The 26,520-nt window shown below is 38.2% G+C and overlaps 1 protein-coding gene across 4 annotated transcripts in view; it reads right to left on the reverse strand.

Moving 5' to 3' along the window:
- LOC121868791 (collagen alpha-3(IX) chain-like) overlaps positions 1–26,520 on the reverse strand; it is a 194,475-nt gene that overhangs the window by 44,487 nt on the left and 123,468 nt on the right. For all 4 annotated transcript variants that reach the window (XM_042369711.1, XM_042369709.1, XM_042369712.1 and 1 more), the window contains 6 exons: positions 24,144–24,241; positions 23,599–23,939; positions 21,054–21,237; positions 19,882–20,070; positions 17,389–17,510; positions 10,032–10,236 (listed from right to left, as the gene is read on the reverse strand). In XM_042369711.1, the coding sequence (XP_042225645.1) occupies positions 10,032–10,236; positions 17,389–17,510; positions 19,882–20,070; positions 21,054–21,237; positions 23,599–23,939; positions 24,144–24,241 (1,139 nt within the window). The remainder of the gene's footprint in view (positions 1–10,031; positions 10,237–17,388; positions 17,511–19,881; positions 20,071–21,053; positions 21,238–23,598; positions 23,940–24,143; positions 24,242–26,520) is intronic.

Raw genomic sequence — 26,520 nt, forward strand, 5'->3', positions numbered from 1 at the left:
TCCATTATTTGAATGGACATTAACTTGGCGACTGTATTTCTCTTAAGTATTAATTGTGTGCATGTACCATCATAAAATTAAGATGTTATTTTTACTACAACATAGGTATGTGCCTTCAAAAAGTGGAGTTTGGGGGTCAGGCCGGTTTCTATTGGAATTAATCCCATATGTTCTGTTGTTCACTTAACGCGGATTTCACTTAACACGGGACCCTCTGGGTTCAATTGACCGCGTTAAGTGGGGTACAACTGTATATATATACAGTATTACCCCGCTTTACACGGTTTCACTTTCCGCGATTTCTCATTTTCTCATTTACGCGGTACCTTGCCAGAACCGGGACTTTCACTTTCCGAGGTGCATCTACTCATATATGCGGTGAAGTATAATTTTTTTTTTTTTTTTTTTATTTAGCTCATAAAAATCATACAAATTACCCGGCCAGAATATAATTTACATTGCTGGAATTCTTACAATATGATGATCATTTTGAATATAAACATCATAGATTTTGCATTAGACATACAAATTTTAGATCTAATGTATTAATTTGGTTTACACAAAGCAAATATTTTATCCTTTGTGCAGAATATATGAAGTTTACATTCAAAATATTCCCTGACCAGCAAGGAATCCAGAAATGTCAATTATATTATCCTAACTTTAGTCCGAGTTATTATTTATTACTAAAAATGTAAATATACTATTTTCTCCCAAAGCTTCTCTGGTAGGGAGGGAGGGACCGACCCAGCTAGGGCAGAGTATTTTGATTGACAGATAGTGTCCTTGAAGAATATTTCTTTGTTTATTTACTGAAGATATATGTTTTAGCTCATTAAATTCATACAAATTACCCAGCCAGAATATAATTTACATTGCTGGAATTCTTACACTATGATGATCATTTTGAATATAAACATCATGGATTTTGCATTAGACATACAAATTTTAGATCTAATGTAATAATTTGGTTTACACATAGCAAATATTTTATCTTTTGTGCAAAATATATGAAGTTTACATTCAAAATAATCCCTGACCTGCAAGGAATCCAGAAATGTCAATTCTATTATCCTAACTTTAGTCTGAGGTATTATTTATTACTAAAAGTTAAAATCTAGTATTTTCATCCAAACATTTATCTGGTAGGGAGGGAAGGTGGGTGGTGGTGGGGGGGGGTAGGGTTGGGACGGACCACCGACCCAGCTGGCATGAGTGTGAGGAGGGGAAGAGGCAAGGTGGGGTACTTTGATTGACAGATAGTGTCTGAAGAATATTTTTTTTTTTTATTAACTGAAGATATTTGTTTTAGCTCATAAAATTCATACAAATTACTCGGCCAGAATATAATTTACATTGCTGGAATTCTTACAATATGATGATCATTTTGAATATAAACATCATGGATGTTGCATTAGACATACAAATTTTAGATCTAATATAATAATTTGGTTTACACAAAGCAAATACTTTATCTTTTGTGCAAAATATATGAAGTTTACATTCAAAATATTCCCTGACCTGCAAGGAATCCAGAAATGTCAATTATATTATCCTAACTTTAGTCTGAGGTATTATTTATTACAAACGTTAAAATCTAGTGTTTCACCCAAACATTTCTCAGAGAGGTAGGAGCTAGTGAGCTGGGAAGAGGGGGGGGGGGGGATTTGAGTCCATTATTTGAATGGACATTAACCTGGCGACTGTATTTCTCTTAAATATTAATTGTGTGAGCATACCATCATAAAATTTAGATGTTATTTTTACTACAACATAGGTATTGTGTCGGAAAAAGTGGAGTTTGGGGGTCGGGCCAGTCTCTATTGGAATTAATCCCATATGTTCTGTTGTTCACTTTACGCGGTTTTCACTTTCCGCGGTACCCTGTGGGTTCAATTGACCGCGTAAATTGGGGTACTACTGTATATATATATATATATATATATATATATATATATATATATATATATATATATATATATATATATATATATATATATATATATATATATACAGTCATGCGCCGGTTAACGTCCAACCGAACAACGTCCGATCGCATATACGTCCATGGCCCCCCCCCAAAAAAGTGACGCCTGCTGGACCAGCACTCCACGACCCCCTGACGGAGACACGATGATCCTCCCCATACTGGTCAGATATTATGTGTTAAAAGAATATGCTTCCTTACTTAGGCTTTTTTTAAGCATTTGCCTACAGGTGAAATGTTAACCTACATCTATTGAGGATAAAATCTTTCACCTACAAATTGACAATAACACATTTGCTGTAATCAGACATATCTAGTTGCCTCAACAATTGCAACCCCAGTTGCAATTGGGGTTGCAATTTCAAATTCTGTGGCATTACTAAAAATAGTAAAGTTTCTGGTGCACTCTAAGATTAAGAGAGAAAACGGAGGACTCAGGCATCCTGATGTGAGAGAAAACGGACTCGTATGACGGGGGACCAAATAAAAAAAGCATAGCTACATGTTTTGTGGACTACAGTATTAAGCGTACCCTTTTCATCACTTTGTAATAAACCTAGCCATGCCTATGTGTGTTTATGATATTTACCATAACATTATATATATATTTAGTGGGTCTAAATGGTCGTAAAATGGGAAACTTGGGGTTGGGTCTTGGGTGCCTGAACCAATTAGAATAAATCCCATAGGTTCTGTACTTTCGTTATCGGCGGGGTCCCAATTAGGCGCGATAACCAAGGGATGACTGTACTGTACTGTATATACTTGTGACACTGGCCAGTTGCTTCTGGTGTTATGGTACAGGGGTACCAAGTGACAGCACTAGGATCCCGCTTCCTCTATCAAGGAATAAACAATTAAAATTTAAATTGAAAAAAATAAAAATAAATAAATAAATAAATTACTATCTTACAAGAATCCCTCCAATGTAAGTTATATTCACCCAGGTCGTTTGGGTGGAAAATTATGAGAAGAGCTTAGTCACTCTTAAGTAATGATAAATAAACACGCAGGCAGGCCTTCAGCGCCAACTGTCAAATCTTATCTCAAATAAATAAACAAACAAATGCCAGACATTGTCACCCCCCCCCCCTGTCTTCCCACCACCCTAGTGTTCAAGATAAAAGATTGGTGATTTCTTTATGTTTATTTTATATAATATCTCAGACTAAAGTTAGATAATATAATTTGCATTGCTGAAATCCTTGCAAGACAGAGATTAATTTGAATATAAGCGTCATATATTTTGCTCAAGATATAAAAAAATGTAGTACATTAGTGTACAATACTGTAGTACATTTTATAAAAAAAAATTCTACTGTATTTTTGGGTAGATTTACATAAATTTCTTCATTTATTTTCATACATTTACATGCACACACCATACTAAAAGAAACGTAAAAGAAATACTGTAAATGACTTTAGTGCAAAGCTGGAGTGCACATGTACTAATTTGATTACGGTACTAAAATTGTTATGTCTAGTGCGAATTACAACATGTTTATATTCAAATAAATCATTATCTTACAAGAATCCCAGCTATGTTAATTATATTCTCCCAGGTCATATCACTGGCATTTTAAAATGAGAGAAGCTTAGTAGGACTGTTAAATAAACACACAGAGACCTTCGCCTCAAACTTATCACCTCAACCCCCCAACCCCTCGCTGGGTGGCGTGGCTGGCTACGTCCCCCCCCCCCCCAGCCAGGCTTTTAGGCTTACAGTTTTTATCTTATATAATATCTCAGACTAAAGTTAGGAGATTATAATTTGCATTGCTGGAATCCTTGCAAGACAGCCAATAATTTGAATATAAACGCTTTACGCGGTCCCACTTTACGCATTTCCACGTCTACGCGGTACCCTGCCGAACACGGAATGCTCACTTTCCGCGGTGTGTGTACCCTTTTACGTGGAGAGCGGCGCGAGCAGGGTGCGCACAAGGTCGCCCAGTCATCAAAACATTACAGAGTTCTTCACCCGCCACCCACCACAGCCGGCCCAAGTCAGTGATAGTGATAATGATAGTGAGGATATGGACTTATATGGACTTTGAGGGGTTTGACAAAGAGGCCCTGCAAGCCTCTGTGGTGGATAGTGATACAATTGATACAAGTGATACAGGTGAGGGCCAATAATCTGCCCTCTGCCTCGGAACCAACCCCTCTTCCCCGTGTGCCCAGCCATCTTTTCTACTAATGTAAGTGTTAAAAAACCTAATAAAGTGGGGTATGCTATAACGAACGGATCCTACTACGAATATTCCTATAACGAACGGTTTTACCTATAAAATTGAGAATGCTATAACGAACGCAACTCCTACAACGAACGCGGATGAATACGGGACTATTTCGCCTGGCGCATGAATATTGTTGTACCGCGACCCACAACAAGAGCGTCAGGCGCCATCTTTGTCTCATTGTGTAGCCAGTGCACCACTGTTATTGTTGAAATTTCGTCTTTTGATGTGGAAATAGAGTTATTTGTATAAATATTTTGTTATACAAGTGTACAATTGTGACAATGAATCGTCCAAAGCGAGTGAGAAAGCTCATAACTCTTGAAACTAAGAAAGAAATCATAAAGAAACGTGAGGATGGAACAAGCATTGCGAAACTTAGTGATGAGTATGGGATGGCTAAATCGACTATATGTACGATTTTAAAGAATAAAGAGGAGTTGAAAACAGTGCAAGTGGCTAAGGGAATCTTTAGACTTAGCAAAGCAAGGTGTAATGTGATTGAGGAGATGGAAAATTTACTCTTAGTGTGGATAAAGGAGAAAGAAATGGCAGGTGACAGCATTAGTGAAGCTATAATTTGTGAGAAGGCCCACATTGGAGCCGAGGGGGCGAAAATGTAATAATAATAATAATAATAATAATAATAATAATAATAATAATAATAATAATAAAAAATACAAAAATGAAAAAAAATATCAAGAGTGAGAAACAATATACCTGTATGTATGTTGTGTTGTCAAAGTAAGAGAAACAATTGAGACCCTGCAGAAAGTCAGATCATCAACCTGGGACTTGGTCACATAGCAGCAGGGTCTGCCATTAGACAAACATTATGCTTCCAATATCTTCCCAGATGGTAGTACCTCCTTGTTTGGTACATTAGCTGCCTACTACCTACACCAGTGAAACCGTTGCTTGATATACAGCCCTTTTGGCACAAGTACACACACCTCTTTGAATATCATCACTTGGAACTGCTTATCAGTTGTCATTTTCATAAAGTAAAAAAAAATCTGTATAAGGTGAAATCTTTAATACAGCACTCACTTTATACACCTGGTCACCTCCATATCTTAGGGGCTGTAGTGTTTACATTCTTTCTCTTGTTTTTGTTGGTATGACAACGATGACGGGAAATATTTTCCAACAGTAGAAGGTAAGCAAATGTAAACATGTATATCAACGTCTATATAAAACAAAAAAAATCTTTATTTAAAAACAAAATAAAAGTAAAAAAAAGCAACTCGTTTTTTGCAAAACCAGTGACCGATTGGTTCTACATAATAATAAAACTGAAGAAAATAAGTCCTCCATTGTAGCTCTATTAAAATTAAGGTAGAAAAATTAATATGGTTGTTTTAAGTAATGTTATTTAATGTTAATAGATGGAACAATGGAAGTAGCTAACAATTAAGGGTAAAAAAAAAGTGAGATCGCGTATGTAAGTGAGCACATGTGTAAACATATCGTCATTACTCTACATAAGAATATGAAAGCAACACTTATTTACTGTTCATATATGTTTTAATTAATGTTTCTGAATTTCTTTTTGATTGAATTATTGTTTATGTGTGCAAATTGAACAATACAATTCATTAATAATACGAATAATATTAAAACACATGAGGAGACAAGACGTCATTGTTTTTGTTGTTTACAAAACCAGTGACTGATTGGTTCTACATATAAAACTGAAGAAAATAAGACCCTGGTTGTAGCTGTAGTAAAATTAGTATGGTTGTTTTATGTAATGTTATTTAATGTTAATAAATGGAACAATGGAAGTAGCTAACAATTAAGGGTAAAAAAAAAGTGAGATCAAGTATGTAAGTAAGCACATGTGTAAACATATCATCATTACTCTACATAAGAATATGAAAGCAACACTTATTTACTGTTCATATATATTTTAATTAATGTTTCTGAATTAAAAAAAATTCTACCCACCAGTGGTAGCAAAGTTGAAAACAGAAGGACAGCCAATGTTGTTGTGTGTGTGTTTTTACTTGGATGACAAAATTGTATTTAAATTTGGAAGATTTTAATTTTGTGGGTTTTTACAGTCTAAATGGTTATCCAAATATGACAGCCTACTGTAAATAGGTGTCCAAATATGAGAGCCTACATATAAAGAGACAAACATTCCTGCATTTGAGACCAGCAGACAACCTTCAGCAGTTCCTCAATAGATGGCGCTGCCACACCACTGCCATTAGTAAACAAACCTCACAGCAGCAAAGGTTTATTTTTTTTTTTTTTTGCAATATATCAACAACATTAGTTAAATCAATAGTTTTATGGTACTGTATAGAGAGTACTTGTAATTGTTAAGTACTGTAATGAGGTAACAGTCTTTGTAAGGGGTTGATTTCAAAAACCTCTGCTACAACTCATCGACTAGCAAGACGCATGGTAATTTTCGAGGTATATTTTTGTCATAAAAAGTGCGTCTTTTAAGCCGAAAAATAAAGTAATTGGTTCCAGCTCACAGCCAAAAATGCATAAAGTCAGAAGCACTACTAAAATTCCCCTAAGTTGCCCTTAAATCACTATATATATCATACATATACACTAGAACTCTTAAATCACTACTGTAATGTGATACAGGTGATTAATTTTATCTGTTGTGCAAAATATATGACATTTATATTCAAATTATTCGCTGTCTTGCAAGGATTTCAGCAATGCAAATTATTTTCTCCTAACTTTAGTCTGAGATATTATATAAAATACACACTTTAAGGCCTAAAGAAAACACAAAACTTTTGTTTGGGAAGGCAGGGGTAGGGAGGGAGGGAGCCAGCGAGCGTGGGAAGAGGAGGGGAGCAGGAGGTGAGGTGTATTATTTTTGACAGATAGTGTCTGGTGAAGTATAATTTGTTTATTTACTTGAGATTTTTGTTTTTAGTTCACAAAATTAATAGAAATTACCCGGCCAAAATATAATTTACATTGCTGGAATTCTTATAAGATAGTGATTAATTTGAATATAAACAAGCTAAAATTTTCATTAGACATACAAATTTTAGATCTAATTTATGAATTTTATTAGAGAGCAAAAATTTTATCTTTTTTGCAAAATATATGATGATTCTATTCAAATTATTTACTGTCTTGCAAGGAATCCAGCAATGCCAATTATATTTTCCTATCTCAGGTAGTAGGTAGTAGGCAGCATAATGTGTTGTCTAATGGTAGACCCTGCTGCCATATGGCATCACGAAAATTGTGACCAAGTCCCAGGTTGCTGATCTGACTTTCTGCCTCATTTACACACAATTGTAGGGTCTCAATTGTTTCTATTACATGACATAACATCATACATATATAGCATTTCTCACTGTTGATTTTTTTCATTCTTGCATTTCTTTGTATTTATTATTATCACAGTGTTGTTGTTATTATTATTACCATTAATATTTTATTTTACTTTTTATTATAAATTTTATTTACTATGAATTATTATTATTATTATTAAATTTTCGCCCCCCGGGCCCTGATGTGGGTCAGTGACCTGTGCCCGGGTGGGCTAATCCCCATAAAAAAAAAAAAATAAATAACTTTAGTCTGAGGTATTATTTATTATTAAACCTGTAAGCCTAGTGCTTTTCCCCAAACATTTCTCGGGAAGGTGGGGGTAGGGAGGAGGAGCCAACAAGCGTGGGAAAAGAGGGTGGGGGAGTTGTGTGCTTTTTTTTACGGGGATAAGCCCACCGGGCACAGGTTACTGACCCACATCAAGGCCTGGGGGGGGAATATAATAATAATAATAATAATAATAATAATAATAATAATAATAATAATAATAATAATAATAATAATAATAATAATAATGATAATGATAATGATAATAATAATAATAATAATAATAACTATTATTATTATAATAATAATTAATAAATATTAATAACAAAATACTAAAAAAAATATATTAAACAATCATAATCATAAATAAATACAAAATCGAAAAAAATAAATCAAGAATGAGAAATGATAAACAATATGTATGTTGTATTGTCAAAGTAAGAGAAACAATTGAGTCCCTGCAATTGTGCGTAAATGAAGCAGAAAGTCAGATCAGCAACCTGGGACTTGGTCACAATTTTTGTGATACCATATGGCAGCAGGGTCTATCATTAGACAACACATTATGCTTCCAATATCTTCCCAGGTGGTAGTACCTCCCTGTTTGATAGCTGCCTACTACCTACTGGGAAGGTCTGGTAAAGTATTTAATTTATTTATTTAATGTTGCTCATAAAATTGTATATAAATAACCGGCTAGAATATAATTTACATTGCTGGAATTCTTATAAGATAGTGATCAATTTGAATATAAACAAGCTATAATTTGCATTAGACATACAAATTTTATATCTAATTTAAGAATTTTATTAGGGAGAGCAAAAATTTTATCTTTTGTGCAAAATATATGACGTTTATATTCAAATTATTCGCTGTTTTGCAAGGAATCCAGCAATGCCAATTATATTCTCCTAACTTTAGTCTGAGATATTATATATGATTAAAACTTAAAGCCTGAAAACCCCCAAACCGTTCTTGGGAAAGTGGGAGGGAGGGAGGGGTGACAGTGACATGTTTGACAGTTGGCGCCTGTGGTGTGAAGTATTTAATTGTTAATTTGTCCTTTAGATTGAGTTTTTGTTTTTGCTTATAAAATTTAATAGAAGTGACCAGGGAGAATTTAATTTGCATTGCTGGAATTCTTATAAGACAGTAATTAATTTGAATGTAAACATGCCATAGTTTGCACTAGACAAAAATGTTAGTTATCATTTTGTACATTATTCTGATTACAGGTACAGTACAGTTCAGCTTTGCCCTTAGGACAGTGTGTGCATGTACTGTAAATGAGTTTCAATAAATGAATATATATCGAGCCAAAAATAATAGTTGAAAAACTTTATGTAGGCAGAGCTTGGATGGCTAAATTTTAGAATGACCAATAATTTTAATACACCTACTGTATAAAAAATGCACAAATATTAAAGAGCACAATTTTCTTGATATTTACTCCAATGGAAACGAATGTAAACGTAGAAGAGATTACCGAATTGGCTGAGTACCTCTTCAGCTTATCAGCTGATGTTCAAAACAAAATGTGATTTTCGTAAGGATTTCATTAATCAAAATTTTTTTCTTTAACCGAATTGAAGATACTTATGGAAGGTAATTCGTAAACCGAAATTTCGTTAACTGAGGAGTACATTAACCGAGGGACCACTGTATATCGTTCTTTTTTTAATATTTGTATTAATTATACTTCTTTATTAATACAGTATTAATATTATTATTATTATTAATATTACATTTTTATAATTTATATTATTATTATTATTATTATTATTATTACATTTATAATTTATATTATTATTATTATTACATTATTATTATATTTTCACCCCAGGCCCTGATGTGCGTCATTGATCTGTGCCCTGTTGAGCTAATAAAAAATAAAATAAAAAGTTAGCTAAATGTATTCATACTTGAGTACTGTACTCTTTCTGGCTCATAGTAGATGCATTTTTATTTGCATTTTCCCTCCCTTGGAAATTTCCTGAATCTGTTCATTATTCCATACAAGTAGTTGTCAGATATTTTCTTATCCACTATGGGTGGAGATAGAGTAGGAGGGGCTGGCATGAGCAATGAGTTGGTGGAGTCAATTGGCTTATTTTACCTTTTGCTTTCTTAAAGATGCATAAGACCTGCCAGCATCATTGGATGCATTAAATATAAAAAAATACCCAATTAAGACAAGAAACTAGTTATCAACTTACAGTTAAACCGATCAAGTCCTCCAGGGACTGGGCTCAGTGGGGCTGGAGCTCCAGGTGGGCCAGCAGCTCCTTGGGGCCCTATTGCTCCCTGTAGACCTGGAGGGCCAACCCTACCCTGAGGCCCTGGTGTTCCCACTGGGCCTATTTCACCCTTTTGGCCAGGCTGCCCTGGAGAACCTGCAATGCCATTGAGGCCAGGTTCACCCTGAAATGAAGAACTTGATCAGTTATTTTGTAAGCATTTTGGATTTTACTAAATCTGTAGATAAAAATTTCTAGAAAGTACTATACCATAGAATTACTGCAAGAATTAGCACCTAATTCTCTACAATTCAAAATAGCTTTAATCTCCAATATAGTGTTTATACATTTGAAAATTTTTAATACAAGTTAAGGAAGTATGAAGTTAAACTGAAAACCCTGAGACATGGATAAATACCGAGAATGACCTAACTTCTGATCTATAAGAATACCATACCAACATCACTAATGTGTTTTTCACCAAGTGTATAGCAAGCTGATAAGTGGCAATAAAAGTTTAAGTAAAAATACTACTACAGTACTTGAACCTATCCATCTCATTTCACTTAAGTCCTCGCATTCCAATTTCCTATTTTGAGTCAATGTCAGCTCATTCTTAAGCCTTCTGAATTTTGTTCAGACATTGATTGGTAACTCTTGGTGGCAATACCAACACCAGCTATATACCGTATTTTCCGGCTTATAAGACGTACCCCTAATTTACAAGGATATGTTGTGGATTTTTTTTAAATACATTTCATCATACAATTATTGAAAGTGATTTTAAAGTTGTTTTGTAGGGAAAAACATATGATTTTGTGCATGTAAATACAAAATTTACTGGAATCAAGTAGGAAATCATATACAGTATTACCCCGCTTTACGTGGTTTTTTTTTTACGCGTTCCACGTTTACGCAGTACCCTGCCAGACCCGGGATGCTCACTTTACGCGGTGTGTGTACTCTTTTACGCGGAGAGCGGCTGGCGGTCATCTCGCGCCGCGCCATTTTTGGATTCAAACCTCCCGCCGTCTCTCCCGCCATCCCGCCATGTTGGGTAAGCGGCACGAGTAGGTTGCGCAGTGTATGTCTTTGTTGCGTTATCAGTGAAGTCATATGACGTATCGGACTGTGATTGGGCCAAGCATCCTTACCTCCCTCCCCCGCTAGCTGTGATTGGTTTAATGTAATATGACATGCCCCGCCGCGGGAGCGTTCAAGCCCGTTGACCTACCCGTGTCAGTTACACCCCTTCCAGCTACACCGTGTATATCGGTATCTATTGTTCCTTAAGAATGGCTGCCACCGGACTACCACCACAAAGAAACCTTGCATTACCTGGACCCAGCCGCCCTAAGCCTAAGAAGATATGATGTGCCCTAAGCTACAAAATTAAATATAAGATCATCCAAGAGTTGGAGAAAGGAACAAGACAGGTTGATCTCGCGCCAGCATGGAGTGAACGAATCTACGACCCGGACGATCAAGAAGGATGCAGCCAAGATAAAAGAACACATGAACATCACAAAGTCTACAAGTGCTTCTATGATCAAGTATTGCCACAACCAGGTGCTTCTCAAGACGGAGAAATTACTTGTGAGCTACTTGATTCGTCAGGCAAGACGGAACATGGCGGTGGACACGCGCTCAGTTAAGGAGTACGCACGTGAACTGTATGCTGCAGTGTCACATAAGATGGGAATTGCAGAGCCCAAACCCTTCAATGCTTCCTCTGGGTGGTTGCAGAGGTTTAAGAAGAGGAACAAGATCACCAACATTAACATTGGTGGTGAAGAAGCTAGTGCTGACCGTGTTACGGCTAGGGATTTTCCTCCGTTTTTACGTGAGATTATGGAGGAAGGACAGTACACCGACGACCAGGTGTTTAACATGGACGAATCTGGTCTTTTTTTTAAAAAGCTACCTTCCAAGACCTTCGTTGTCAAGACAGCTAGCAAGTGTCGGGGCCAGAAATTGCAGAAGCAGCACATCACCGTCCTGTTTACCACCAATGCTTCCAATACCTGCAAGCTCAAGTTATCGGTGATCCACACAGCACGCAAGCCGCACGCCTACATGAACACGGACATGACCAACCTAAATGTCCACTGGCTGACCACACGTAAGGCGTGGATGTTCTCTACTCTGTCCCTCTCCTGGTTTGATGACTGTTTCGTTCCCGACGTGAAGAAATTCTGTGAGCAATAGAATGTTCCATTCAACATTTTGTGCTGCTTGACAACGCACCAAGACACTCGCCCCTACTGTTGGATCGTAACCCCAACGTAAAAGTGGTCTTCCTTCCTTCCAACACTACGTCATTAATCCAGCCCATGGACCAAGAATTAATTAATCTGCAATGTGAAAGCTGCATTCTCTGCAAAGAAGTTTAAGCTCCTGAACGACTATACCAACACCAAGGATGAGTTGCGTAACCTGGGTGACACCGATAGCAAGAGCGAAGAGGATGAGGAACAACAGTTGGCACAGCAAAAAGTACTTGTGAAACACTTTTGGAGAAAATTCAACGTCAAGAAAGCTGTGGACTTCTTGGTGGAGACATGGGATCAGCTGTCTGTAGCAACGGTTCGTCACGCATGGAGACATATGTTGTAAGGTATTCCAGGTGGGAGGCAGAGTCAATCTGTGACTGGTGAGGTTCAGACTGCTGCAGTAGCAGTGGACCTTGCCAAAGAAGCTGCGCAGAGTTTTACAGCTAAAGGCTTCTCCGAGACCACCAACGATGACATTATGGAGGTGATAATGGATCCTGATGTGACTGCCGACGAGATGTTAGATGATGATGACATCAGTGAAGAGGCAGGTGGTGCGTCATTCCAAGAAGAACGTAAGTTATCGCATAGCAATGTAAGGGGTGCCATCGAGTGTGTAGAGAAACTGAAGCTCCTCCTTTCCGACGACCCTGACGCTAACAGGTATGAAGTCTTCACTACCCAGCTGTTGCAGACTATGGAGCCCTACATCAAGGTGTATCACGACAACATCAACACAAGCCGTCAACAAAGCATTACAGAGTTCTTCGCCCGCAACCCACCACAGCCAGCCCAAGCCAGTGACAGAGACAGTGATGGTGACTGATTGATTTGTCAGGGAGGCACTGATAAGTGTGGATGACAGTGATGATGACTCACCTGAGGGCCAGTAGCCTGCCCTCTGCCTCGGAACCAGCCTCCATTCCCGTACGCCGACCCATCTCTTCTACTAACGTAAGTGTTAAACCTAACCTTGAATTTTTCTAACCTAACCTACAGTATATTATTCTATTATTGATTGTCTCTTCTATATTATGTGTGTGTGCATACCATCATAAGGTTAAGATGTTATTTTTACTAAAACGTACGTATTGTGTCGGGAAAAAGTGGAGCGTGGGGTTCGGCCCGGTCTCTATTTCAATTAATCCCATATGTCATGTTGTTCACTTTACGCGTATCTCGCTTTACGCGGGCCTCCGTGGGTTCAATTGACCGCGTAAAGCGAGGGTTCACTGTATAGTAACATTATATACTAACCCAACTCTACCGCTGATCAGAGCAGCTGTGTGGCTTGCTTATATTTTGGTCGAGAATCGACAGGAGGTGAAACTTGTATTTTTAGCTGTGATGTTTTGTGTTGCTATGATCGGCCACCAGGGTGTAGCACCATCGCTATTGTTTTGGCATCATCGACTCATTGTAAATGACTGACTGGAGGCTGAACTTTCTGTTAAAATTTCTTTATTCTTTCTAGGGGCATTTTTCATTTAGATAATGAACAAATGTTTCTTAAAGGTAACACAGTTGTTAAATAATGTAAGACATGTATCTGGTGTGGGTTACGTATGCTGGGGAAGGAGGTACAGTGAGATGTTGTGAGCTTCCCTCTGCTTTTACGCCATTATTTATGTCTTCAGCAAATTTGCTGCAAGTTTGTGATAACAGATTGTGATAATTTGGCTTGTTTTTCAGTATTTTATTAATAGTAATATTATTAGTATCATAATTTTTGTGCTTAGTGGACTACTGCCCGTCCCAGACTCAATAGCTAGGCACCTTCGCCTATGGCGCTCGACCTCCAATCCTTGATAAGGGTGCATTAGATGCAGGGTAATTTGCGATACATAAAAAAAAAAAATGCGTCTTACACGCCGGCAAATAGGGTACGCGTACTTGAAAATATTGATACCATATCCTAGGTACAGTATTGGGTATTTTGAGTACTTTAGCAGCCAAACACTAGGTAGAATGATTATTAAGGAAACACTGAAATCATAATATCAAGTTCTCGCAGGAACCGGAACTTAGGGTGTTGTAGCAATAAGGTTAGCCATCTGTTTCTGCAGTAGTTTATTGAAGATAATATATATCAGATTCTCTGTTGTTGTCTGTCCTTTTTCACAGTCGACATCAGAAATTTATCACCATTATATATAATTATGCATTCATAATTTACTAACGGTATTGTACAGTTCGTACAATAAATATGATTTTTAAGATGTAAAAATTTTTTCTGCTACACATATATGAATATTCATTAACCATTAAAAATAATTAGCATAAACAGTGAATTATATTTTAATTTATGAAACAGTAACCAGTACCACTATAAAAAGTTACAGTTCCAGCCAGTTATTATACCAAAGTTACAGCCAGAACCAGAACTTCATAAAAATCAAGGTTCGGGCCAGAAATAACTGGCCGGAAAAAAGTGTTTGTGGGGGACCGGTGGTAGAAGCAGTACCGTTCTTGCCTCGCAAGCGAGATGTCACGGGTTCGATTCCCGGGCCGGTGGAAGTTGTTTGGACTTACTTCCTAGCCCCCATTAGTCTCTGTTCACCTAGCAGTAAAGTAGGTACCTGTTGTAAGTCGAAAGTTGTGAATTCGTATTCAGGGAAAGTTGTTGGAGCTTCCAATAACTTGATGACATAAACCACTGACTCTTCAGGCTTCTACGCCCTTGACTCGTGAAACATAAAGGCAAACATGAACTTAGCATGCTTCCCTGTTGGGCGCTGTAAACGCTTCTGTGCTTCACCTTCCACAAGGATGTAGGGGGGTGCCCAATAAAAAAAAACAAAAAAAACAAAGTGTTTGTGCATCCCTAATGATGATATTATTACATACAGTAAACAGTACCAGAATATTTACACGAGCCAATACTGAATGTTTAGCAGGATTAGTTTTAACGGAGTTTTATTTCATCATAAATTTAAGGAACAAAGAAATGGCAGGTTGAAAGTGTTTATAGTGATAGAAGAAGTTGTCAGAAACCTAGTACAGTGGTCCCTAGGTTAACGAACGGTTCGATTAACGAAATCTTGGTTAACGAATTACCTCCCATAAGGATTTTCAATTCGGTTAACGAACAAAACTTTGATTAACGAAATCCTTTCGAAAAACACGTTTTGTTGTGGGCATCAGCTGATGGGCTAGTCTGCCAATTCAGTAATCTGTTCTATGTTTACATTCGTTTCCAGTGGAGTAAATATCAAGAAAGTTGTGCTCTTTAATATTTTTGCATTTTTTATATTACAATTATTAGTCATTTTAAAATTTACTTAACATATTGATAATATATGCAGTACAGGGAACTGGTTTTTTTGTGCGCCCATCAGCCACTTGACTCAGCCACCAGGCGTCAGTTTGGTTTTGTTGACAGTGGAGTGAACATCAATTTTGTTGGTGTCTTGAATATTTTTTGCATTTTTACATTAAAATTATTGGTCATTATATATAGATCAGTGGTTCACATACATTGGACGTCATATTCTAATTGAAGACTAATCAGTGTGGGCTAGCAAATTTGTGATAAACAGCAAGAATGTCCTCAAGCACCCCCGATTCAATGCAGTAATTACTGCTAATGAATATGATGTATTTCTTTGTGTACGAACCTCTGTCCTGCATGGCAGTGAACAGTGACATTACCCACATGAATCTGACCTCTATATATATACCACCCTCAGTGTCAAGACCTGACTGAATTACTCAGAATAGGCAAACTGTACTACAAGCTTTGTCAATAAATTTGTTAAACTAAACTAAAAACTATTGGTCATTCTGAAATTTAGTTAACATATTGAAAATATATAGTGCAGTGCAGTGTTGATTTAAATAAAATAATTTTGAATTACACCTAGTGAACTTAAAATTTTATTGGTGAAATTACTCCATCAAGCATGGGTCCCCTGAAAAGTGATTTCTCCTCCATCCCCACTTCCTTCTCTTCTCCCTTCTCCTCCACCCCCACTTCTAATTCCCATCATCATCATCAACCAGGAGCCTTCTACATACACACCTCAAAGTAAGTGAACTTTACTGCATTTTTTTTTTACTTTGTATGAACTTTTCTGTGAGCTGAAACCAATTACCCAATATCACATTGAAACAATGGATTCTGTTAACTAAATTTTCGGTTAACCAACGACTCTGTGGAACGAATTGTGTTCATTAACTGAGGGACCACTGCACAGTACTGTAATGCAAAAATGATTTTATTTGTGAATTGTCATCTCAGAAATTAGTTCCTTCCTTTTAAAATGAACCCAATATAATGCAGATTGATTTATTTTCTTATAACTTCAGCATTTAAGAAATTATTAATTTGTTTTCCCTTGAAACTGAATACTGTAGTGTATTAAAAAAGTGATATTTTTACTATTTTATGAGTAAAGAAAAGTACTGTATTTTAATTGCATAATGTTCCAAATTAATTAAAAAATGTAAATCCTGTATCATACATTATTTGGGAAAAGAACTTTTACATGCCATTTGATAATATTTGCTTAGGAGAAGCATTTCCTTTTTTTAATAAGTACTATCTGTCAAATTTACCTTTTCTTTTGTCTCTTTATATGTAAGAGGGTCTATAAATAAATTACAGAAATTCATTTCCTTTTTCCAACAGAGAAGTCAAAACAACTGATACTGGGCATATCAGTACAGGTACTGTACTTGGTATCAGTACTCGATACCACCGACACTGGGTTAGCAAATACTGTACAGTACTTGGTAATGTATAAAAAAATCTTTGGTATCGCCCATCACTACTGACTCCAAGCATAGCATTACAGCAGGCAATTTGGTTGGACCTTCAGGAGGTGATGACGATCAAACAGGATGCCCAAACTGTTTACAGAGTCAGTTCATGGATATTCACAGGCAACAAGGCAACAAGCCCCCTTCCCTTAGTAGAATAATACTGTACTACAGAGTATATGGGGGCAGAAATCACTTACATTTAACTACAAAGCAGGAACTAATTAAACCTAAAAAATATGCGATGAAAGAGACAGCAGAGCTGTTCCTCTATAACCAAGAGTGAAGTGGGACAATATTACCTTCTGTCCCGATGGTCCAACAATACCAGGTGGTCCTGGTGGACCTACAGGACCATGCTTGCCAGTGAGACCATCCAGACCTGGGGCTCCTTTTGGTCCTTGTATACTTTCACCTGGAGTACCTACAAAGAAAATCATTAAATTCTATGAATATTGCAAATGGTGGAAGATATGATGCAATAGCTGGTGCATGATGGATCAAGGTGCTCCTACTACAGGACAATGTGGAGCCACTCCAAAACCAGCTTATGAAACATACTTTACTTTACCCGCTTCACCATTGATTAGCTCGTTAGTCGCCGGGCGGTCGGTTATATCTCTATTATGAACTATTGGCAAGTAGTGGGAAGGTATTGGTTCTAATTGTATCTGTACCAATGATGGTCATGTCTGGTCTTGAATGAGCTCACATTTGGTGGTGTCACAATGCCCTCTGGCAGATTGTTTCATGAGTTCACAACCCTCACTCCAAAAAAGTTTGCCCTGACAATTTTTTGAACTTGTGGCATCTTCAACCTTAAGCTGTGACATCTACATAAGTGGGGTGGGCATCTGCCAGCTCCAGATATGAACACTCGACTGGGTAGTGTCCTCTGAGGTGTTTATGAATTCTACACACCCCTTGCCTGCCTATAGTATAAGCTAGGCAGGTAATGACATCACTACCACCACCACATTCACTTATGATCAAGCTAGCTTTTCAAGTACAGTACTGTATATCAATAAAGGAAAGACTTATTTTGTCCCAAGTTAATATAGCACCAATTAATGCATCATTCAAAAATGTGAAAACTTTTATTTATGTATGAGCATATGTACGGTCCAATATGTGTGCACTTCAACTACTGTATAGCGACATCGATTGGACGAATGAAAATTCACCAAATGTCCATAATAATCCTGCTACTCTTTTTGTAGAAACTCTCAAGAGATAAATTTCCATTCCAGCATGTTAAAAATCCAACTCACTAAAGAGGGGAACAAACACCCAAATCACTGGACCTCATCATAACTAACGAGAAGGGTATGTCTTTCAGATTTAAAGGAAAGACTTATTTTGTCCCAAGTTAATATAGCACCAATTAATGCATCATTCAAAAATGTGAAAACTTTTATTTATGTATGAGCATATGTACGGTCCAATATGTGTGCACTTCAACTACTGTATAGCGACATCGATTGGACGAATGAAAATTCACCAAATGTCCATAATAATCCTGCTACTCTTTTTGTAGAAACTCTCAAGAGATAAATTTCCATTCCAGCATGTTAAAAATCCAACTCACTAAAGAGGGGAACAAACACCCAAATCACTGGACCTCATCATAACTAACGAGAAGGGTATGTCTTTCAGATTTAAATGTTTGTTACTTAGATAATGATGAGAGCAGGCCAAGGTTCAAATACTACAGTGGCGATTACAACAGACATTCAAGAGATGGGACGAAACAAATGATGATCAGGACAGAAGGATGTATGCCAGATCCAGGAACCAAGGAAAGTCAGAGTGTAGAAGGGCTGAAAAGAGTATCAGAGGCAGATTACAAGTCAGGACAAGTCAAAATTAAAGACACATGTGGGCGTAACAGATCTGAGACCTGAAGATGGTAGTTATGAGACTCAAATCAGGACAAACCGAAGGCATTAATGTGAAAAGGACAAAGGTGTGTATGTTGAAAATGAAATAAAGTTTTCGGACCATTGAGAGAAGAAGGTGAATCCAGCGACTAAGCTAGTGGGTCTTACAAGAAAGTCGTACAGATATCTAGATGGTCTGTCCCTCATAATGCTATCCAAAAGTGAGGTTCTTCTCCGTCTGGAGTAATGTCACCCCATCTGTTCCCAGAGATATGCGAGAGACCGTCAGTTGATTGGAAACGTCAAAAGGAGGGGCACCAGACTGGTGCCTGCACTATAGCACTTCAGTTACCCAAAGAGATTAGAACACTTACAACTGTTTAGCTTATACTATACGTGGGCAAGGGGTGACTTAATAGAAGTCTATGAACACCACAAGAGAACATTACTCAGTCGAGTGTCCATATCTGGAGCTGGCAGATGCTCGACCCACTAGAGGTCACAGCTTAAGGTTGAAGAAGCACAACTTCAAAAAATTGTCAAGGCAAACTTTTTTTGAGTGAGGATGGTGAACTCTTGGAACAATCTACCAGAAAGCGTCGTTGTGACGGCACAGAGCGAGCTCGTTCAAGACCAGATTTGACCAACACTGGAGCAGGTACACATATATGTACATCCTGGAACCAGTACATGCCCAGTAATTGCCAACAGTGCAAAACATATGTAATCAACTGCTCAGAAACTAACAAGTCAATCAGTGACAAAAAGGATAAAGTATATGTGACTCAGTTCTGGTGAAAATTAAGAAGTAGCTACAGTCGATAACAATGGTGTCTTATAATACGATTACACATGTCTGGGTCTCGGGCTAGACTGTAAGATCTGGGCTAAAACATAACTGAAGTGGTCACCAACCTGGAAGCCCAGGTGGCCCTTGGCGTCCTGGGGAACCATCTTGACCACCACGACCTGGCTGACCTGCTGGCCCAGGAGGTCCAGGTCTGCCCTCACTTCCATCATTACCTCTTGGTCCAGGTGGTCCAGGAATGCCTGGTAGACCAGCTGGTCCAGGTATGAAGTTTATTTCACTGCCCACATCACCACCTGTTTCATAAGTTTCCATTAATAAAGTAACAAAAGATATATAATGAAAAGATAAAATTAAGAAGTTTTCCTAAAAAAGGATTTTTCCTCTAACTTGTCATGTAAGGAGTTCTTTAATCTGTTAACAAACATCTATAAATACGCAATTATTTCTGGTGTTCTTTACCAGATTAAGTACGTAAGTCTTCTTAAGTCCTGATATGATTTTCTAATTACAGTAAAACCTCAAATAACCGACCACATATGAGGGGAAGGGGGGGACGGATAATCCAAAAGGTCGGTTATTATTAAATAAAGTCTATGGAAATAAAACAAATATTTTCAAAGTACCTATCCCTAACCTACCTCATTTAAGTCCCTCTATTCATTTTTGTTCATTTGTCATTCATATTTCAATAGAATTTGCTTTAAAACAGTAACCACTTTAGTAATTAAATATGAAACAGCACAGAAACCGTGAATAAAAAATGGAAAAGTCAAAGAACATATGGCATCACGAAAATTGTGACCAAGTCCCAGGTTGCTCATCTGACTTTCTGCCTCATTTTCACACAATAGCAGGGTTGCAATTGTTTCTCTTACTATTGATAACACAACATAAATACAGGTAATTGTTTCTCACTCTTGATTTTTTTTCATTTTTGCAATTCTTTGTGGTTCTTTATTCCTATTATTATTATCATAATAATACTGTATATATATATATATATATATATATATATATATATATATATATATATATATATATATATATATATATATATATATATATATATATATATATATATATATATATATATATATATATATATATATATATATATATATACACATCGAGGTTTTAGTTTTTTCCAAGTCACTCAATGTCAATTCAATGTTGAATCGACACTGAAATCAAGTCCTAACATAACTTTAGTGTTGTATCATCATTTTAATAATGGAGTACAAGTATCTACTGTACAGGGTTGTTAGATCATCTTCACCTGATCCATGTGTAACAACAGCTCCAGGTGCTCCCGGAGGACCTGGGAGGCCATCCTGTCCATCAAGACCTCTCCGGCCATCAAGTCCAGGTGGTCCAGGTGGGCCAGGTGGACAGGAACACTGGTTGGAGTCAGCTGGGGCCATGGTGAGGGTGGATCTTGGCGAGTTGTCCAACCTGTTAACCTATACACATAATAAGTTATACAATTTGTTTTCCTCATTGCTATATACTGTAGTAGCTACAGTATATCTCAGGTTATGTCACATGGAGAGTTGCCCCTCAAGACAATATGTTTGTATACCTTGTCATTAAAAAAATCTAGCAATGTGTACAGTATTGTGAAACTAGTGCCCTGCTTGATGATGGAATATTTATTATACAGTACAGTACTGTATTATTTGTGTTCAGATAAGACTCAAAATTGGACAATGTATCTGGGAAGAAGAGTGTGTGTCCAAATTTTCAAATTTCGTCCCGGCAAGCTAATGATGAGTGCCGGCACTGCTAGGGCCTGGTAGTAGACACGCAGGGGTGCCACAACAGCAAGCAGTTTCCCACACAAACCACCCAAAAAGTAGCCCAGAAAGTTCAGACTATTTTTCTGAGTAATTGTTTTTATATGCCAAGTCTATCATTGGTACCAATACAAATAAAATGTGTGTTAATATTTCCACAATGTAAAAAAAAAACTCTTTACAAATTAATAGAATAAAAAATGTGTATACAAAAATAAAATGGCCAATATTGACCAAATCTGTTCCTACGCATGTTTCATATACATTAAATTAAATCTTTTCCTTTTCTATTTTAAATTTCTTCGTTCTTATTTTTTTGCCCCTTTGGCCCCGTTGTGGGTCGCTGGTCTGTGCCTGGGTGGGCTAATCCCCCATAAAAAAAAAATATTGAGAAGGGTCTAGACGGGTCCCACCCTGTGTCCCTTTGAGCAGCACATTTCCATGGTTCCCTTCATTTTGAATACCGTCTATATCTTTGACACGGTTTGGATCATATATACCTTGACCTCTGACCCTCAGAGCAACAGACAATGACGAGAGTTTATGCCACTTGTGAAGTTTGATAAAGGACCCTGAGCTTACTGTACAGACACCAGGGGGGGCCAAATAAAAAGAGAGAACACAATGCCCCTATTCTCTCGTGAGCAGAGCAGAAGAAAATAAGCCAAATAAAAATCATAAACCTGAGCTTTTGCAGCACATTATATAAAAAAAATATTGTTTTGTAACAAATTGTAAATCAAGAAGCTAGTTCAGAAGTTCAAAAGTAACACCATAGTATTTTAGTCTATGGGGGCATGTTTGTGTACTTGAAGAGGTTTATAGTGTATCTGGACCCAGAGATCAGTGTTCAGCAAGTCCACAAAAATGAGTTATAAACTTAACAAGGGCTCATCTTAATAAAGTACTTGGGTTCATACAAAGGAGTGTTAGTTACAAGACTAGCGAGGTCATCCTAAAACTGTATCTTGCTCTTGTGAGACCACACCTGGATTACGCAGTTCAGTTCTGATCACCGTATTACAGAATGGATATAGAATCCTTGGAAAGAATTCAGAGGAGAATGACAAGACTAATCCCGGGCATTAGGAACCTTGAGTATAGACAGGTTAAAGCATCTTAATTTGCACTCCCTCGAGAGACGTAGAGCGAGGGGCGACCTGATAGAGGTGTATAAGTGGAAGGCAGGGCTAAACAAAGGGGACATTACAAAGGTACTCAAACTATCCAACCAGAAGCGAACTCGTAACAATGGTTTTAAATTAGACAAATTTAGATTTAGGCGTGAAATAGGTAAACACTGGTTTGGAAACAGAGTAGTGGATGAATGGAACAAGTTACCAAATATCATCATTAACTCGAATACACTGAATAGCTTCAAACATAGGTTGGATGCTTATATGAGCAATAGGGGATGGGTGTAAACGGGACTGCCCAGTATGGGCCAATAGGCCCGCTGCAGTTTCCTCCATTCTTATGTTCTTATGTTCTTATGATTTTCAGTTCCAGAGACATTCGGAGCCTCTCTTATACGATTACACAGACAAGCTTAAAAAACTGTCATTCCCCCAAAACAAACTATTTTGGGCTTTTAAATTTTTCAAGCCAATTGAGCAAGTTTAATGAGTCCGCTGGTATTCAATTCACAATATGCTCTAAGTATATCTAAATGAAAATATGGTGATCCTTCTTGGTGACAGAGATACAACTTGCCTGTATTGTAATGTATGTGTATAATTATTGTGAGCCACACCTTACATCGCCTGCTTTGCCCCTGGTCAGCTCATGCTGGCAAAATTATAGCACAAAAGGACTAAGCAACATTTAATGGGTAATAATAATTCCCCTAATGAGGTTTATTTTTGTTTACTCACTGTTACTGATAGGAAAAAGCTTAAATAACGATTTCATGGAGTAAATAAATATAATGTATATTTCTCTTGTAGAAATATGGCACAAAGAAAACAGAGACAGAACACTGTCATAAACGTTTGACATACTGTATAAGAAACACTGAACTGTACTCACATCATAGGCATCATTTCCCCCTTCCTCCACAATATCAATATCTCCACGGGGGTCTTGGTCACGGCGACCTCCACCATTCTTTCTCCTGTTATTGCCGCCACGACCCCCACGCCCTCTGCCGTTATTCTCACGCCCACGACCTCTGTTGTTTTGACGGCCACGTCCCCTCCCGCGTCCACGGTTGAGGGGGTGTCCATTGACGTGGGAGGTGTCCGGGAGACCCATCTGAATGATAGGCTCATCCAGGGGTGGAAGGGACGCAGAAGGTGATCGCAGCAGCTTGGCCTCCAGCGTCCGTACTCGTGACAGCAAGTTATGAATTTGAGTGCAATTGAAGCAAGCTGGGAAGAAGAGAGCGACTTACATGAAATGAACAAAAGAAATACTTACGGTATGTAAATAATTGAAAAATGGGTATGACTGATGAAATTATATAAGACATATACAAAATAAAAAATGTCAAATAGACGAGAAAGAGAGATTAGGATTATCACTAGCATCCAACAGCATCATGGGTGGCAAAATAACACACCACGTCAACTTACTATTATCACAATTATCGCCGTAAAAGCCTGGACAACACCCATACTCTGTCTCCTGCACTTCCTTGAATGACGTCACGTACCTCGGCCGCGTCATCGTCCTGAAGGGGGGTGGAGGAGAGGTCACTAGGGTAGTCTAATCATCTGATAAGACAGACATACACTTAGCGCAACATCTGGGTGTCAATGAGGGCCGTGAAAGGAGAGAGAGCAATAGTATGGGTAAGGGAAAACCAAGGAAGATCATAGATTGAGGAAACGTGCAAGAAAGAAAGAAAGAAAGAGAAGGTAGCATAAACATATGTAGCGTATGGCAGGTAGTGTGTGAATTCAATTCCAGTTGGGTCTTCATTTACGCGGTCAATTGAACCCGCGTAAAACGAGAAACGCGTAAATGAAATAACAGAACATATGGGATTAATTGAAATAGAGACTGGGCATACCCCACACTCCACTTTTTCAGACACAATACCTACGTTGTAGTAAAAATAGTATCTTAACTTTATGATGGTATGCACACACACACATAATATAGAAGAGAAATATCAATAAGAGAATAATATACTGTACCAAGTAAAAGAATAATCAAGGTTTAGCACTTACGTAAGGTTAGGTTAGGTTAGAGAAAATCAAGGTTTAAAACTTGCATTAGGTTAGGAAAAATCAAGGTTAGGTTAGGTTTAACACTTACATAAGTAGAAGAGATGGGTCGGCGTACGGGAATGGCGGCTGGTTCCAAGGCAGAGGGCAGATTACTGGCACTCAGGTGAATCACCATCACTATCCACCACAGTTGTCAGGGCCTCCCTGACAAATCCCTCAAAGTCCATAGCTTCACTGTCACTTTCACTGGCTTGGGATGGCTTTGGTGGGTTGCGGGTGAAGAAGTCTGTGATGTTATGCTGACGGCTAGTGTTGATGTTGTCGTGATACACCTTGATGTACAGCTCCATATTGTGCAACAGCTGGTTATTGAAGACTTCATACCGGTTATCGTCAGGGTCGTTGGAAAGGATGAGCTTCAGTTTCTCTGCACACTCGACGGCATCCTTAACATTACCAGGCGTTAACTTGTGTTCTTCTCGGGATGACGCACCACCTGCCTCTTCACTGACGTCATCGTCTTCTAACATCTCGCCGGCAGTTACCTCAGGATCCCATATCACCTTCATAATGTCGTTGTTAGTGGTCTCTGAGAAGCCTGCAGCTGTAACACTCTGTGCAGCTTCTCTTGCAAGGTCCAGTGCCACTGCAACAGACTGAACCTCACCAGTCACAGGTTGACTGCCTCCCACCTGGGATACCTTGCAACACATGCCGCCATGCGTGACGAATCGTTGCCACAGACAGTGATCTCATGCCTCCACCAAGAAGTCAACAGCTTTCTAGACGTTAAATTTCTTCCAAAACTGTTTGACACGAACTTCTTGATCTGCCAACTCTTGTTCCTCATCCTCGTCGCTCTAGCTATCGGTGTCACCCAACTCATCCTTGGTGTTGGTAGTGTCGTTCAGGAGCTTAAACTTCTTTGCAGAAAATGCAGCCTTAACATTGCATATCAACTCCTGGTCCATGGGCTGGATTATCGACGTAGTGTTGGGATGAAGGAAGACCACTTTTACATTGGGGTGACGATCCAACAGTAGTGGCGAGTGTCCTGGTGCGTTATCAAGGAGCAACAAAATGTTGAATGGAACATTCTGTTGCTCGCAGAATTTCTTGATGTCGGGAAAGAAAGTCGTCAAACCAGGAGAGCGACAGAGCAGGGAACATCCACACCTTACGTGCGGTTAGCCAGTGGACATTTAGCTTGGTCATGTCCATGTTCTTGTAGGCGTGCGGTTTGCGGGCTGTGTGGATCACCAATAACTTGAGTTTACAGGTACCGGAGGCATTGGTGGTAAACAAAACGGTGATGCGCTTCTTCTGCAACTTCCGGCTCCAACACCTGCTGTCAGACATGACAACGAAGGTCTTGAAAGGTAGCTTTTTCCAAAACAGACCAGATTCATCCATGTTGAACACCTGGTCGTCGGTGTACTGTCCTTCCTCCATAACATCATGTAAGAACGGAGGAAAATCACTAGCCGCAACACGGTCAGCACTCACTCCTTCACCACGAATATTAATGTTGGTGATCTTGTTCCTCTTCTTAAACCCTTGCAGCCACCCAAAGGAAGCATTGAAGGGTTTGGGCTCTGCAATTCCCATCTTACGTGCCACTACTATGTACAGTTCACGTGCATACTCTTGAACCGACCGCGTGTCCACTGCCATGTTCCGAAGTGCCTGACGAATCAAGTAGCTCATAAGTAAATTCTCCGTCTTGAGAAGCACCTTGGTCTGGCAGTACTTCACCATTGAAGCACCTGCAGAGTTT

The sequence above is a fragment of the Homarus americanus genome, unplaced genomic scaffold, assembly GCF_018991925.1.
Source record: "Homarus americanus isolate GMGI-L3 unplaced genomic scaffold, GMGI_Hamer_2.0 scaffold30535, whole genome shotgun sequence".
NCBI lineage: Eukaryota > Metazoa > Arthropoda > Malacostraca > Decapoda > Nephropidae > Homarus > Homarus americanus.